This window comes from Onychostruthus taczanowskii, unplaced genomic scaffold (genome assembly GCF_017590055.1).
Source record: "Onychostruthus taczanowskii isolate IOZ18803 unplaced genomic scaffold, ASM1759005v1 scaffold63, whole genome shotgun sequence".
Classification (NCBI taxonomy): domain Eukaryota; kingdom Metazoa; phylum Chordata; class Aves; order Passeriformes; family Passeridae; genus Onychostruthus; species Onychostruthus taczanowskii.
The window spans coordinates 723459-740001 of NW_024504012.1; the positions used below are offsets into that span (position 1 = coordinate 723459).

Sequence of the window (16543 nt, forward strand, 5' to 3'; positions counted from 1 at the left end):
GGTTCACAGGATTTTTCTTTGGAGCTCCTCCAACATCAAGAGCCCTTTCCACTGGGTTTATGAAGACCTCAGTTTGTTCACATCCAGAAGGTGAATTATAAACAGTGTTTTCATTCCATCACTGAGGAGCTGTTCACACTCAGAGGTCTGGAGTTTGGATGTCTTGATTTAACCCAGCCAGCAACTGAGGCAGCTGCTTGCTCACTCCACCACAAGCAGGATGATGGAGAGAATCCCCAGAGTAATAGTGACAAAACTTCATGGGTTGAGAAGAAGACAGTTCAGTAGATAAAGCAAAACAAGGAACTCGGCCACGGGCAGGTAGTTGTTTAGCCATCTCCAGGAGAGCAGGGCTCCATCACACATAGCAGTGACTTGAGAAGCCAAATGCCATCACTCCAAAGGTCCCCCTGCTTTCTCCTCCCTGCTTTCCATACTCAGCATGGTGCCATGTGGGCTGGACTGTCCCTTGGGGTCAGTTGGGATCAGCTGTGTCTCCTCCCAGCTCGTTGTGTAACCCCAGCCCCCTCACTGGTGAGGAGGTAGAAGAAGCAGAAAAGGCCTTGGCTCTGTGCAAGCCCTGCTCAGCAATAACCAAACCATCTCTATCCTGTCAACACCTTTTCCAGCACAAACCCAAAATGTACTAACCACCATGAAGAAAACTAACCCTCCCCGAGCCAAAGGCAGCACAGGGTGTTGCTGAACAGAAACAAAATTGCTTAATGAGGTTGGTGACTCATTACACCCCAGTTGGGTACAGCACAGAGAGGATGCATCATGGCCACTAATCTCCTCAGGAATTGCTCCTTGGTGCAGCCTGGAAAGGAGCAGAGGGTGGAGTTCAGCCTTTCAGTCATCCTGAACTGAGGCTTGCCTACTGCTTTCAAGTTTGTCGTCTTCTTTCCACCCAGTGTGTGATGGAAGCGGGAGTATCTCTCTCTAAAACTCATAACAAAAAACTCAATGAAAAATAAGCAACTTTTTTTTTTGTATTAGAAATTTCTTTATATCCTGTTTTCACTGTCTTTACACCAATGGTTGAAAGCAGTGTTTGGTCTGTGACTTTACAGGAGGTAAGTTGATTTGTGTTTGTGTGTATCAGCTTTGTTTGTCCTCTTTGGAAATGCAGTATCCTCCTTTTAAAAGCTAACCTGAGTTCTCCAGCCACCTTGTGTAACCAGGAGGAGGAATTTGGGAAAGAGGGATCTGTTATTTTACTGACTGTAGAAACTGAGCAGTGCTGAGGAGAAGGAAATGGTCGTCAGAGTAAATGTAGTGTTGTGGAGAGGAGGCAGGAAGCTGTCTGTTTGCACCAGGGACAACTAGCAGGTCTGACTAGTTGGCTGATGCCAGTTATAAAATGCTGCCTCTGATGTGAGTCCTGCTGTGACAGACCAGCTCCATCTGCTGAACTTTGTCAGTGCGAGCGTATTTCATAAAACTCTAAATATTTCACAGCCTGTGGAAATAGTTTGCTACATGTGAAGAGCGCTGTTTGCTCTTTCTGTCTTTACTGTGTTAGTTTTTATTTAGACTTAGGCAGACTTAAGAGTTTCCTCCTGAGAAGGGAGGCAGTTTTACACTGCTAGATCTGGGGGGAGGAGCAGAGAAAGACAAACCAGCTAATCGGGCATACTGCCCTGGGTGGAGGAAGAGTAAAGGTGGTCCTGTGAGAACCTTTCAGCTGGACATCCAGAGTTTGGTGAAGGAGCTAAAAACATCTTCTAGCTATTGACTGGATGCCCAAGGTAAGAGATCTTTAACTCGCTACCAACCTGCCATGTAAATTGTAGTTTAAGAGGAGGATAGTGCATTTCCAAGCACAGAGCTTGCTTACCCACTTGTCTGTGAATGCAAAGCAGGAACTCTCAGCCTCACTGCGTGCCTTGCTTGGCAGACACTGAAGCTTTTGGCAAAGACATAGCAAAAATGGTAAAGCCAGTTATTTTGTGAAAATCATAAGAATTTGCTGCTTTCTTCCTCTAAGCAGCATCCCTGTGAAAAGGTGTTGGTGCTGCAGAACCTGGTCTGACTCAGGTCTCACGTTTTAGGTGAACTCAGGTCACTTTCTGACAACCGGCAGAGCCGCGTCTCTAAAAATCGGCATTTCTAAGATGGTCTGAACAAAATACAGGAATAAGGATGTGCTAGAGATTGTTATTAGTATTATCATTATTGACTGCAATTTGGTTTTACACTTTAAAGTTTATATTAGGTTTACAGGAAAATTTTACTTTAATTTTGAAAATTCCTTGTCCCAAACAGACTAAAGTGCATTTAAAATAAGAAAGATCCCCAGAGTTGTGTGTGGTTTAGCAGTGGTTATTTTAACTGTGTTAAGACAAAGGCATTTTATTTAGCTTCTGTACAAAACAGATTACTCAAAGTACGATCTTTTGGAAGGGAAGCCAACTTACTTCCCTGTATAGGGCAGTGCCTATTCTAGTTACACAATAGGGTCACATTAACAAGAGAAAATTTGTAGAGGTTCCACTTCCTGCCACAGAGGAAGTTCCCACACAGAAGAGACCTTTTTTGCATCCTCTTAAAGCTCCTGTTTTTGTTTAAGACAAACATGCAAAATCTGCTTGCAACAGAAATAAAAATTGCAATTCCATAGTTGAGAGCTTGGAAAGAAAAAATATCCGAGCATAGCTGGTGAGTAGGAAGAAGTGAAAACAGGTGAATAACATACGTATGCAAGAAATCACATTTTGTAGGAATGCATTCACTGAACTACTCTTGAAAAATGTTACAGGTGCTAATTTAAATATTGTTATATATCATTGACTTTCACTGTTTTGTTTTGGAGAACATAAGTTACCTTTCAGGTGAGAATAAGTCCTTTTTGAAATCTCAGCATATAGGTTATTGTTTTCCCACCTATGAGTTTCCATATGAACGTGGTGCTTTTCCTTTAATTGTCATAGTGCAGAGATTCCCTTTGCAGCCTGTTTAGGTGTAAAAGATATACAGTGATGGAAAGCCAGCACAGTTTTTTTTCTCTGGAAATCCATTTGGAGGAAGGCACCTCTCTCTGTCCCACCTGGCTGTGTTCTGAAAATAAGGAGCTGTATTTGATGTTGCTCCCCTAGAAGTCCAATGACCCACAGGCATCTTTTGAATATGGTTCTGTTTCTCAACTCTAGAACAGCAGTCACAGATTTCTAAAAGACATGAGTTATTGTTCATTCTCCTGTTCCTTCGCCTCCTGTGGTTAATGCTCCAGATCGTCATTTCTGCCTGCGTGGAGTGGGTAGGGAGGGCAGTGAAGCAAGAGCCTGCAGCCTCCAAGTGGTGCATTTTGTGTTCCTGTCACTGCCCCCAGCAGGTGCTGGGCCTGTGCTCAGGGATGAGCTCCCCTCTCCAGCTGGCACTGTCAGGTACACGCTGGTGTCACTGGCATGCGGTACAGAGCAGTGCACAAATGTGATACAGGATGTTCGAGCTGTAGGGAGCTCCCTGCTAAATGCTGTTCTTTGCTGGACCCGCAGGAGATGGGAAGTTGGCACTGCATCACCTACAAAGTGGACTATTTTTATTGATCCCTGCAGACAGGATTTTGTAAAGTGGATCAGGACAGCTCTCTACTTTGCTTGGAAGCATTATTATGAGTAACTCTTAATTGGTCCCTGTTCGCTGCTGCTGGGTGGGATTTTATCTGCCTGATTTCTTTAGGTGATGAGCAAGCAGAAACCAAGTGCTTTTGTGGAGAGGTCAGTGTTTATTTTTGACAGGGAAACACTACAATCAGTGTGTCCCTTTCACAACACAAACCAGTGGGATGGAAGTGGAATAGCTGCATTTGCACTGCTGGCTTAATTCACTGTTGTTTCCCAGAGCAGCAGTCCTGTCTTAATGTGCACTCTTGCCTTCTCAGTGTTTGGCACACACCATGCCCTTGCTCATTGCTCTTCATGAGCATTAATTTCCTTTCCTGGTTGTTCCTTTCTTTCCACAGAGGGAAAACCGCAGGCTCCAAGAAGCAAGCATGAGGCTGGAGCAGGAGAACGATGACCTTGCCCATGAGCTTGTAACCAGCAAAATTGCCTTACGGAATGACCTGGACCAGGTAATGGTAACAGAGTTGGGTCCCAGCTCAGGCTTGGCAGCAGCAGTTGGAGGAGCCCTGCTTTGTGCTCAAGTGACAGCATGAACACATTAAAAATGCAATTACTTTTGCCTTTATTTTCCTGACGGCCTCACTCTCAGCCGTATTTCCATGTGCCACTGTAGGCATTCAGTGGGGTCTGGCCAAGACTGATTGCATCTCCTCTGGTGGGGATTGTTTAGAAAATGTCGGCCATAACCTTTAGGCAGATATCAAAGAGCAAACGTTTCCTTGAAAAAGGTGTCACGTAGTTCTTGGGAGAGTAGTATCAAGGGAAGTTGCATTGCAAAATGTCCGTGTGGATCTGTTTTTCACAGCACATCTAGTACAGCCAACAAAATTCAGAGATAATGAAGTGACACAGCACCAAAAATTCAACGGGCTCCTGGGTGTTCACTGATAACTGCTCGTGTTCCCTGTGGAGACTGGAATGGGGAGGGCAGCAGCATTCAGAGCCCTTTGCCCCAGACACAATGGTTTCAGAGAGCCACACATTCAACCCTCTCTTTCTGCACTGCAGGTGCTTGGAGAAACTGGAATGAACACAAAAAAGGAGGAAAGATTTGTAGTTCCTTCAAAGCATATCTTAAACAGGTCTTTTCATCAAAAATATGCTTGTAATCCCCAAATACTTTTGTTCTAAGATGTTAATCTCATCAATTTTCCATTCTTGCACTGTTTGTTTTCCTTTCTCCTCCCATACTGCCTTATACACACTAAGCAATGAAGAAATCCTTAATCCATCTCTTCAATCTTAGAGATTGTGGAGCTGGTTCTGCTGCCTCAAACACCACTAATAACCTCATTAATCATTATTACTGTGGCAGAAAGATAAGCTGATACCACCACAGTGGTAGAAAACCAAACTTCAGCTCAGAGACAAGTTCAGTATGGTTACTTGTTTCCAATGTCCTTTTTCCTCCTGTAATTTCAGCAAAGTCAGTGTTAATTGGCCACAGCCATTTCCTGCCTGGACCTCATTACTGAACAGGAAGGGTGGTGACTGCTGTGTGTGTTTCTCAGCTGGGGAGGCCTGCAGAATAAATCCAGACACTGAGAAATGTTTTGATATATTGGAGGACAGTACTCACAAAAACAAAGCATTCTCAGTATGTGTCACCACAAGCTTGGTCCTTACAGAGAAAATTATATTCTCAATTATCAGGTTTCTTCACATAATACTTACTTGCAACGATAAACCATTTTTCTGGTGGTCCTGTTTGTCTCTTACACTTGCCTTTGCCTGAACACTTTGTAGAATACAATGCAGACACCTAAGTATTTTACAGTTATGTTTTCCCTGCTCACAGATGCAAAAATGGGATGAGTTATTTGAAGTCACACAGGAGGTAAACCATGCTGCCCTCACTTAGATTAATATTTCTCCCAACAAAAATATTCTATACATCACTGTTTGTGCTAGGACCTAGTATCTGTGCTTACCTGTGCCATCTGGGCATAGGTAAACACTTGGCCAAAGGGTCCTTTTGCACAGGTGTTAAAACACAGTGAAATAATTCAGTAAATGGCTGACTGAAAAGGGACTTTCATACCAAAAAGTTAGGTGAGCCATTAGAGGGCAGGAAAAGGCAATGCTAAAACCTGAACCTAGTGTATATCTGAGCTGTACATCCCAGTGTGCTTGTACTGGCACAGAGAACATCTGATTTACAGGAGTGTCTCTGACTCTAGGCTGAAGACAAAGCAGATGTTTTGAACAAGGAACTTCTCCTGACCAAACAGAAGCTAGTGGAGACTGAGGAAGAGAAGAGGAAGCAGGAAGAGGAAACTGCTCAGGTGAGGCATTCTCTAGCTTTTCCCATTTAGTTAGTAAATGCAAGAAAAATGGTATGCAGAAGAGTGTGGATGTATTGTAATTGTGAAAAGGATTTTGTCCTCATACTGCAGTTTCAGTTAAAAGTTTATAGTGCCAGGGTAATATTTTTTTTCCAAAGTATAGTTTTCAGTGTTTTCTTTTTTTACTTGAGCACTGAATGTTTAGTTTTTCATCGCTTATCCTCTTCCAAGTACTGTGATGATTGTTGTCACCGGTGGTGAGCAATCTCAGCTAAGGAGATGTGATCAGACCTCTTAAATTATCTAAACAAAGGAGCTGGAGGAGTTGTTGCCTTGGAAGAGCCTATTCTGGATTCAGCTGGATCACTTAAATAATGTTCCTGCCTGAAGCCAGACCCAGCAGCAGAAGAACAGGGATGGGGGCTGGGAGAATTTTGCTGACTAAACCTGGCTTCATACTCGGCTGCAAAATACTCAGTCTTTGTTCTGTAGTCCTATATATCTAACATGTAGGTTTCAAAAGTGATACCCTGATTTTTATTTTTGCTATTTGGTAACAATTAATGTTAATTCATTGTGTCTCTCCAAAATGGACTCTCTGTTGGCCATACGTAAGGCAGTGAGGCTTTTTGCCTGCTGAAGGGGCTCTCAAGTGGAGTGACTGAAGGAGGGATGAGTTAGCTGTGTTTTCACTCAGTGCCACATACCCAAACAGATTTTTTTCTCTCCTGTTATGGAGATGGCAGTGTTGAGAGATTCTTCTTGTTCCATCTCCAAACAAACAAACAATCTGGCCAAACCTGCTGTGACAGTGTGCAGAAAAAACAAAAACTAAATCAGTAAACCCCACTTAATAGCAATGCTTTTCTTTGTGTTCTGTGGACCATGATGTACCACCAGTTAACACAGAGAATGGGAATTAAGTTACAGGAGAATTCTTTACCCAGAGATAAAGGGTCACAGTATAGACTTCTTGGTTATCACTGATATAATCAATATTTGTAAACTGAGTAAATCACACACTTGTCTGAGAACTGGAGTTTCATAAGCAGCAGCTGTAGAGCTGTTGTAAACACAGCAAGACACAAAGAAAACAATCTGATGACACGTTTTGAGAAGTTGTCAGTGTACTGTGTAACTTCTCTCCTTCAATTCCTAGCTGAAGGAAGTCTTCAGGAAGCAGCTGGAGAAGGCAGAATCTGAGATCAAGAAAACCACAGCCATTATTGCAGAGTATAAACAGGTACCATTCCAGAGACCCTTTCTCATATTTCTTCTTTCAACCTGTTACAAGAGCTGAATTTTCAGCATTGCAGATCTCATCCTTCAAGGAAGCTCCACCTTTCAGGCTTTTGGAGAGCAATGTTGTAATTTGTCATAAATCTTCTTGTGGCTTTCCTAATAGTCTCCTAATTAGGCACTCAGGAATAACCTGTCTTTCAGCTAATTTTAGTACTGTAGGGTGAATGCTTCAGTACTTTGTGACATAATGCAGTATAAACTTCATAAACCAGCTCATCCATAAAATGTCCCTGTCTCTGTGTGCTGGTTCTGTATTGAATACTGCTGGGTTTTTATCATTCACAGCAGCAGTGGAGTTGTTAAAGGGAGAATGTATATACTGAGTGAGGCAGAATTTAAGAAATGTTGGCTCTAGCAAAAACAATTGTTTAAAAGCACAGATTCTACTTTAAGAGACTGCTTTCTCTGCTCCAGATTTGTTCCCAGCTGAGTACCAGGCTGGAAAAACAACAAGCGGCCAGTAAGGATGAACTGGAAGTTGTGAAGGTGAGAACAATGTCTCTGCATAGGGGATGTTTCTAACACAGGTGTTGCTGAGTGCCAGGGATGCAGAACTGAAATGTGAGCTGAAGTTAAAGTACATCAATAGCCCCACATGCATTTTTCAGCAGATGTAAACAAGGAAAGGGTTTATTTTCTTTCACAGTTCTTTGTCTTGCATCAGACAGTGTGGAACTCTCAACCTGAAGTGCATTTAGTACTTGGCTTTTCTTTTTGCTGTTAAAATTTATATTTATGGTAAAAAATGTAGAGAAAATAGTATTTATTTGGATGTTTTCATTAACTGGAAAAAAAATGAAGACAAAACATGTTGTCTCTCAAGTGTGCACAGCAGAGGGATTGGAATTGGCCAGATTGGACAATGTTTATATATCTGGGTTTCTTTAATTTAGGTAAATTGGTTGAAGTAATTAAACGAAATGGCACAGCTAGGGCCATCCCCAGAATATCCACAGGGCTTCCTCTCCCTTCTCTAAACCTCTTACCAGGAACACCTACATAAGAGTTAAACATTTCTTGACAGGTAATACTAATAATAATATTAATAATAATTATTATTCTGAGTAGGCAGAGTTGTTTACCCTCTGCTGTAGCTTCTGCATATTTCTTTAATACTCAGGCTGAACTGGATTTGTTGCTTTTTAGTGACTTTACAATGTTATCGATAATAACATAAAATAATTCTAGGATTGATGTTCTCATATTCTGCTGAAATAGCTCAATATCCTGTTTTATTCTGTGCAAGCCAGGCCAGCTGTTTTATCTACTTAGATTTAATATACTCTCCTGAGTTGTGCTGACATAAATATTACAAAGCTTTAGAAGCAAGAAGATTCTAATATAGGAGCAAATTCTCTGTGCTTAGATTTTAGGAGATTTCATAAAATAGATTTTAGGAGTCTTTATACTGGCTAACGTACCCTGGAAATCGTTTGTGAACTGTTCAAGAAAATTTTTCATGCCAGTTATAAAAACTGCAGTACTAGATGGTTTGAGATTGAGGCAGTCTGACAAATAAAATGGCTCTTCCAGGAAGTACAGCAGCAACTCCTGTGACATGGATTTGGATTAAGAATGAGCTTTCTGGGTATTTCAGGGTAAAGTGATGGCCTGCAAACACTGCAGTGAGATTTTCAGCAAGGAGGGGGCACTGAAGGTGCCTGCTGTAAGCACGGACAACAAAGGCATCGAAACAGATGATGAGAAGGATGCACTGAAGAAGCAGCTGAGAGAGATGGAGCTGGAGCTTGCACAGACCAAACTGCAGCTTGTGGAAGCCAAGTGCAAAATTCAGGTACGTGGAATCCAAGTACAGCAGGGTGGTCACCTTAACCTCATGCTCAGTCCAAAATTATTCTGAATCACACAAAAAATTGTTCCAAAAGAGAGCACATACCTGCATGCCTGTATATCTGAACTTCCAGGAAAAAAAGTGTCTTAAAAAAGAGGATGATTTGTGTTTAAATATCTTGAGCTGTTTCAGCAGTTTGAATGTCTTCTCTCCCCGGTGCCTGGGAGGTTGCAAGGGAAGTGCCGGACTGCAGGGACTGAGCGTGAAGACGCTTCTTTGTTAATTAATTAGGTTTTGATCAATTCTGACTATTCTGCTTTCTTAGGAGCTGGAGCACCAGAGAGGAGCCCTTATGAATGAAATCCAAGCTGCCAAAAACTCTTGGTTTAGCAAAACCCTGAACTCTATCAAAACGGCCACAGGCACGCAGGCACCGCCGCAGCCGCCCGTGCCTCCCAGAGAGGGCAGCACATAGTTCCAGCCACAGCCGGCTCAAGAGCACAAAGAACAACACAGCTGAAACCTTGGAGGATTCTTCCAGTGGTCTCTCCTCCTGGGCAAAGGACAATGAGGCAGGAGTGCAGGCTTGAAGTGAAATTCTTCAGTGTTTTTCATTCATTTTCTGATGTGACCCTTTTCAAAGGGGAAAAAAAAAAAGTCCTGGTTTATGTTGAATTCCTACTTCCCATACTGCCTTGCTGAAAGCCACGTTCTGATACCTTCATACTTTTACACTTTATTTTATATGACTAGATGTTAAATAAATATTTCAAAACTAGGTCTTTAATACACATCTAATTTGAAATTATTTTTGTCTTGCATAGAAGGTTTTTCTTCTTGTGGAGGAAGAGAGAGAATGGAAAATGTACAGTACTGCAGCATAATCTCTCCCTAGAAAGCACAGTGTAAGACACTGAGGATAGCTTAGGCCCTGGGACCATCTCAGAAGTTTATCACAGCAACTGCATCCTGCAGAGAAGCACTTTTTGTAAAGCTTAGGCCATAGCAAAGATAGGCTTGTGCTCTCCTGGCACAATTGCTATGAGCTTCCCTTACTTCTTCATTTGGATTGCTTTTTCTTCAGAAATACAAGTAGTGCAGTTTTTGTAACACCGTTGTTTAAAGGCTGTTTACAGCCCAACTGAAATTTCACATAAAGTTTCCTAGTTCCCTTTTTTAAATTCATGTTTATATTAAGAATTCCAAGGAACCATTCCTTCCACTGGGATAAAGGGAGAACGTTTTGACACTTAATTGATGTTTTTGCTGAGAAGCAGAGTGGAGACCTTGCATGGTTTTGACCTTTTGTAAATCCTGTGCAATAAAGGGTAGGTTTTATGAATAAAAGTAATGAAAACCTTGCCCTGGGTCTATATTCAGATTCCAAATTTGACACAGAAATGAGGGATACCTCATAAATAAAACACCCAAGAGGCTTGTGCTGCACTGATGAATAAAATACCATAGAAACAAGATTTGTTTGCTAGCAGTGTTTGGTTAGGAAGCACTTTGTTGGTATTACTTACTTTTATAAAAACAAGCATTTTCAAGTGGAATACAAGCCCTAGACTTTCCTGTGGGGGTAGACTTCTCTGCTGATTCCCAAACCTGTCTGGTTGTTTTATACCTCTTAAGGTAAGAAAGTTCAAAAGCATTTGTTTTGACTAAACATAAAGTGTTCATAGAAATACTTATTTCATGGAAAATTAAACTATTGCTTGAACTGATGGAATATTTTTTTAATTATACGTGTCATGTCTGAAGATGGTCTTGCAGGTAAATGTCATTGCTGGACTAAATGTTGTGTATTAATTGTTTCATTTACAAGATTTTTCCAGGAACACTAGTTCTGTTTTGATTTTTTTTTTTTTTAATTCTAAGGAATGCCATACATTGTCAGTTTTGTACAATAAAATTTAATAATACCCATCTTGTTCTTTGTTGTCAAGCATAATTGTGAATTATTTTCAAGAGGGTAGTACAGATTTAATGTTACCAGTGCCAAAGGAAAAATTCCAAAAGGCAGTCAGCTGATAGAAGTAGAGATCAAAATATAATCACCATCCTGACACAATTCTCTCTTCTAAGAATCAGGAGTTAAAAAACTTTAATATTTTAAAATCTACCTTCAAGAACAGTGATTATCTGGAATTATTAATACAGTGAGGAACAAAAGGAGGAAAACCAGAAGGTATTTCTTTTGCAAATGTTATCAAAGGTCTTTTTCCCTTGTCACTGTCTTGCTCATAATATTTGCATAAATGTTTCCATTCTCTCAACTGACTAAACCCAGTGTTAGTCATTCACCTACCAGTTCCACTTCACATTCAGAATGTGAATCTGAATTCATAATAAATCTGAAGTGACATGTAAGGATACCTGGTGAACATCTCATTGTTGCATTTGAGAGTACTGTGCCCAAGAGGGAAACTGGTTATTTGACAAGTGTCTGAATTTCTCATTTCATTTATCTTAAATCATTCTTACAAGTGGATTTAAAACCATGATTGGAAAATTTCAGTAAGAATGAGTAAAGAAATGTGTTAAGCTGTGATTCCCTGAGCAGATGAGTTAAGAGCTCACTCTTGCTCACCCTCCAGGCCCCCATTGTACAGTCCTGTCCCTTGTCCTTGTTGTAGTATGTACTGGAGATAATTAAAAACAATAACAAAAGAACACGTGGGTGGGCTTAGCCCCCTACAGTTCATCTTCTGTCAAGTGAATGAGTTAAATCACCTCAAAGGGTCCAATGAACAGATCATGGGAGTGGGACTTCCCAAATTCATCCAAAAGGAACTGGTAAATAAGATCGCCACGTTTCACAGAATGAGCTTTGACACAACATTCATTTTCTCAGTGTAGCTGCTTTCTGACTTAGGAAGTTGAGTTTCAGAAGCAAAACCACATTTGCTACCTGCCAGCCGTGATGATTTCAAACCCTTGTAAGGATGGGAGCTGGCTTACCTCAGCCAAAGGGAGTTTCAGAAAGCAATGACCCTAAAGGCAGTAAACAATTTCCACCTTCCAGCTGTAGATCCAAGGTAGCATTTGTAGCAACAGTATTTGGAAGAGTAATATTTAGGTGGAAACTGCAGCTTTTCAGCATTACTGAAAGAGTAAGAAAATAGCTCTGTGGCATTATCTTGATGAATATTCAGAATGAAGGAAAGGAGCAGGACTCCATGATTAAACCAGGCAAGCTAAAATTCTATCTGCTGACTATAGATGCTACTGGGAAATTAGTTTTCTGCAGGAAAAGAGATCTCTGTGACCGAACTACCTACACACATATCCTTGGTGGATTTGTCAGGGATAGCTGGCTCATAGCTCAGCTTTTCAGCAGGAAACATCATCAAGGTCTCACTGAAACTGTTGTTTCCATGTGGCACTGGAACAGCTAACATAGCTCCTAAGTCTGGAGTGATCATCCTTTTTTCCCTGAGTCTGTAGTAAACTATGTGTTCAGATCAAACTTTTATTAAAATTAATTTGAATTTTATAAATATATATATGTGGAACTAAAACCTATTTTTAAATTTTATTAAGAACGCACCATTCTGAAATAAAGTCTTTACTTTGATTAGGAACAAACCTCCAAAGAATATTTTTACTACAACTTTTATCTTGTTGGACTATAATCTCTTCCTGAGATGCCCAATATGGGGGGGGGCAAAAAAAAAAAAAAAAGTCCTTCTTTTCACTTTAAAATGTTGGTTTTCCTTTGACTGTAACACTTTACAGGCTAAATGAAGCAAGGCTGATTTAGTTACGTGGTACATTTGTGAACTAGTCTTGTATTATCTTTGTGAACCAAACTTAATATTCTAAAGTAATAGGACTTATTCCACTTAGTTTATGTTTCTAACTGTACCTGGAGAGGAATAAACAGGAAAAAAAAAAAAGAAAATACCATGGGTAGAGAAGCCAAGAAACTGCAAAATCCCTGAGGTGCACCTGCGTTAGGGTTTGGCAGAAACAGTCTCAGGAAAGGTAGTCAGCCATGTATTCAGTACTGCCAGTGGACAAACCCACCCTTGTCTGCCTGCTAATGAGGATTTAATTTGCTACAGCTGAGTTACATTGCTACAACTAAGTTAAAGTGCTTACACAGGTAAGCAATTTTTTTTTTCTATGTTAGATGTTTTAAGTGACTACTCTTAGTTGTCCCTTGAAATTTCTTTGGAGATAAATGATCATCTCTGCCACTGTGTTAAGAACAACTTGAAATAAAGCCAGCCATTTACAAGGGGAGATGGAGATAAAAAGTCAAGAACTGCAAGAGTTCAGCCCCTTCACAAAGCATGAAGTATCCCATTGACTTCAGGGTTGTGATGCCACTCATTGACTGAATGTGGTAGTTTAGGAGTAAATAAAAATCTGCATTTACTGGCGCCAAAGTATCAACACTTGGAAGTCACATGCCATGCTTTCTCCACAGGATCAAGGTGGGGCTGTTCTCTTCCTTCTATTAAGTAGCTGCAGTGAAATTCTTGAAACTGCTTGTATGTGTGGGAGAACTATAATCAGGTGATTTTCATTTACTCAGAGGATTTTCATTTACTGTTAGACTCAGGGATAATTGGCAACTTCTGCACCATCTCCTAAGCCTAAACACCCTCGGCTTTGATACCAGAAGCACCCTTACCTTACAGTGCTGGTGTTCTTCCAGCTGCTGGAGAGAAAACCGTAGTGTCGTGTCTGATTGTGAAGAGAGGGCAGAGATGTTCCCCTCAGGTCTGAGGGATTCCTGTGGCTGACAAGCACTCCCTGTCCCTGCTGGACCCTGCTGGGGGGGCTGCACCAGATGTGCAAACACAGAGGTTAAAACTAACTTATTTGTCTGTCTATTGTGCTAATACCCTCCTGGGAACTGGCCCATTAGCTCCTTCCAGGTAATAACACTAAGGGGAGACAGGATGAAACACTCAAGTTTGGATCTCTCAGGTGTTAGGGGAGGTGTACGTCACAGCAGCCTTTAGAACTGAGCTACACAGGTGGGTTTTGGGAAATGCAAGGAATTTGCAACTGGATAAATAATGCTCAGCATTTATCAAGACCTTATCCTTCCGATTTCAGAAGTCTACACAATTTATTTCAGGATTGTGACTTAACACATACAGGTCAATTCTCCAGGAATACAGGGCTCTCCATTTCTCCTGGGTCCCAATGGCTTTGCTATTGAATGTATTTCATGCTATTTTTACCTGAAAAACAAAAAAATGGGTACAGAATTAGGATATTACTTTTTATTATTTTCTTATTCGGTGTGACTTGCTTTTATTTAACCTGTAAAGGAATATATATGTATCTTTGGAGAACTATATCTTACATATAGAATAATATATAAGAAACAGAACGACAAGGGGATAAATACATCAAAAGGATTTGGTATCATAAATTTCATTTGATACCACCAGAATCCTGGGCTGTACTAATTTCCTTACAGTTTCTCTTATTTTTGTATTTTATATACTACATGGATGGTACTACCAATGCAAACCACAGCAGATGTTCCCAGATTTTTCTTCAGATCTCAATTTCTGTCTTTCAGTAATCCCTGGGTTTGCAATTCTGCTGTATCACCCTCAAAAGGTGTGCCAGGAGCTCTCTTGAGCTTTGGGAAGTCTTGCTTTCCCATGGAAGAAGATGCTCTGGCTTCTTTGAACTGGGAAAAGATGACATATGAATGCAGAAAGTTTCTAATCAAGCATAATCCATCTCCCTCTGTGTCTGCCATTAAGGTGGATTCGCTCCAGCACACTGAAAACAGAGCAGCTGCAAAGCTCTGACTCCATGGCAATGAAGTTTTCCGGATTTGGGGTTGCCTTTGTGATCTGGGTGTGTCCCAAGTTCACAAATCCCGAAGAGTTAGGGAAAAAAAGAGCATCATAGAGATGTCACACCTCCAACTGAGAACCATTCAGTACTACCACTACTTGGGTAACACATCCATGTATTATATAAAGTACAACATGAAAATATAAGTGTAATGCTTGTTATTAAAAGTGCAATTCAATGTACCTGGTCACAACAAATGTTTACTTTTTTAATTGTTACAGAATTGTTCAGATCAGTACCTTGTTATCATTGTGTGAACGATGCCTTGTAAAATAAATGGAAATGGAAAACAACTTGGGGATAAGATGCTTATTTTCCTAAGCCATTGACTTAAGAAGCAGCTTAAATCTGTTTGCAGGAAGAAGCAGCTGCTGTGTCAGGTTTTCTGACGCAGTTCTCTGCTGCACCAGGGCACAGTGACTTGGCAGGTTGGCTGTCCAAAGGGGGTGCATGCTAATTCCAGCCTGTTCCTTAGGACAATGTCTGTGCCTGAGAGCTGAGGGCTCACCCTGGTCCTCTGCTCCACAGGCCAGCAGAGAGGTTTCCAGCACAGAGAATGCTTTCCCTAAAGGCTGGTGAAACACAGCAGTGGGATAATGGTTGCTGTTAGGGACTTCATGCTTCCCTGCAGTACACCAGCCTTGAGGCAGCGTGCCTGCTGCACGAGACAAGGGGGGCAGAAGGAAACAGAGAAACTGGCAGGTGACTAAGGGAGAGGCAGGGCTGAGCAAGAACGGGACAGAGCAGAATGTGCCGCAGTCAAAAGTATCCAAATGCTTTATAAAACCATTTTTCCATGTGAGCAACTGCTCCAGCATTTATTTTCCATTAACTGAGAAGAATTGCCGTTGTTCCCAGATAACAGCAAAAGCACACAGCACTTCAGGGGAAGATAAGGCAAAGAGGGACAAAAGCTGAAGATTAAATTTACCAGCCATAACATTTTGTATGGATTTACCTCCACATCACTATCCAGTGTTTGTCAGGAGAGGAGGCAGCCTCCAGATGCTGTTGCAGCGTCCTGCAAAGGAGAGCTATGTGGAGCTTGTTTTTACATGACAAGAGTGACAACTCTTCCACATGGAAGCTGCCACTCAAAGTGCCATGTGTACAGAAATGCTCATCATTTAAGGAAACGAAGTAAACACTTAAAAAACGCCAAAAACTTAAGAAAAAAAGTAATTACAGGCTCACTTCAAATGCATTTCTATGTTAACGAAAGCATTTTCTCCTCTAGCTAGAACTAAATTAGAAAACAATACCAATTTAAATTGTAAAAATAAGAGCACTTGCTAATATGTGACCCCAGCTGAGTGTGGGGAAACTCAAAGATTAGTAGATAAATTAAAAAACAAAAATTTTTTCCTTGTCTCAGTTGCTGCTACACAGAAAAAAATCATAAGGAAATAATTCCTGAATAAACAATTTAAAAAAACAAAAACCATGCCATAAAAGTAAATTCCAACTGACCACATTGTATTTCCTGGATAACCTCAACTATCCTGTCTCTAAATGCTATTCCTGAAGATGGTCAGGCTTATGCTTAGTCCTATGAAAATTTAGAATACCCACAGTTAATTTTGCAGATGTTTTCGCCACAGCAGATCCTGAAGCACTGCAGCAGAGGGTTATAATAAACACCTCAGTACAACATCTGTTAAAACCACTTTGGGGAATGCCAACTTGAACATAAATCTTTG

The 16543-nt window shown here is 40.9% G+C and overlaps 1 protein-coding gene across 4 annotated transcripts in view; it reads left to right on the forward strand.

Moving 5' to 3' along the window:
* The window catches only part of RABGAP1L (RAB GTPase activating protein 1 like), a 219036-nt gene extending 208622 nt beyond the window's left edge, over nt 1–10414 (forward strand). For 3 of the 4 annotated variants that reach the window (XM_041420094.1, XM_041420096.1, XM_041420097.1), the window contains 6 exons: nt 3965–4075; nt 5807–5911; nt 7071–7154; nt 7628–7699; nt 8811–9008; nt 9331–10414. In XM_041420094.1, coding sequence (XP_041276028.1) covers nt 3965–4075; nt 5807–5911; nt 7071–7154; nt 7628–7699; nt 8811–9008; nt 9331–9480 — 720 coding nt within the window. In that variant the 3' untranslated portion in view covers nt 9481–10414. Of the gene's footprint in view, nt 1–144; nt 1077–3964; nt 4076–5806; nt 5912–7070; nt 7155–7627; nt 7700–8810; nt 9009–9330 lie in introns of those variants that run through there. The other variant, XM_041420098.1, reaches the window with a different exon arrangement.
* Nucleotides 10415–16543: the final 6129 nt, after the last annotated feature.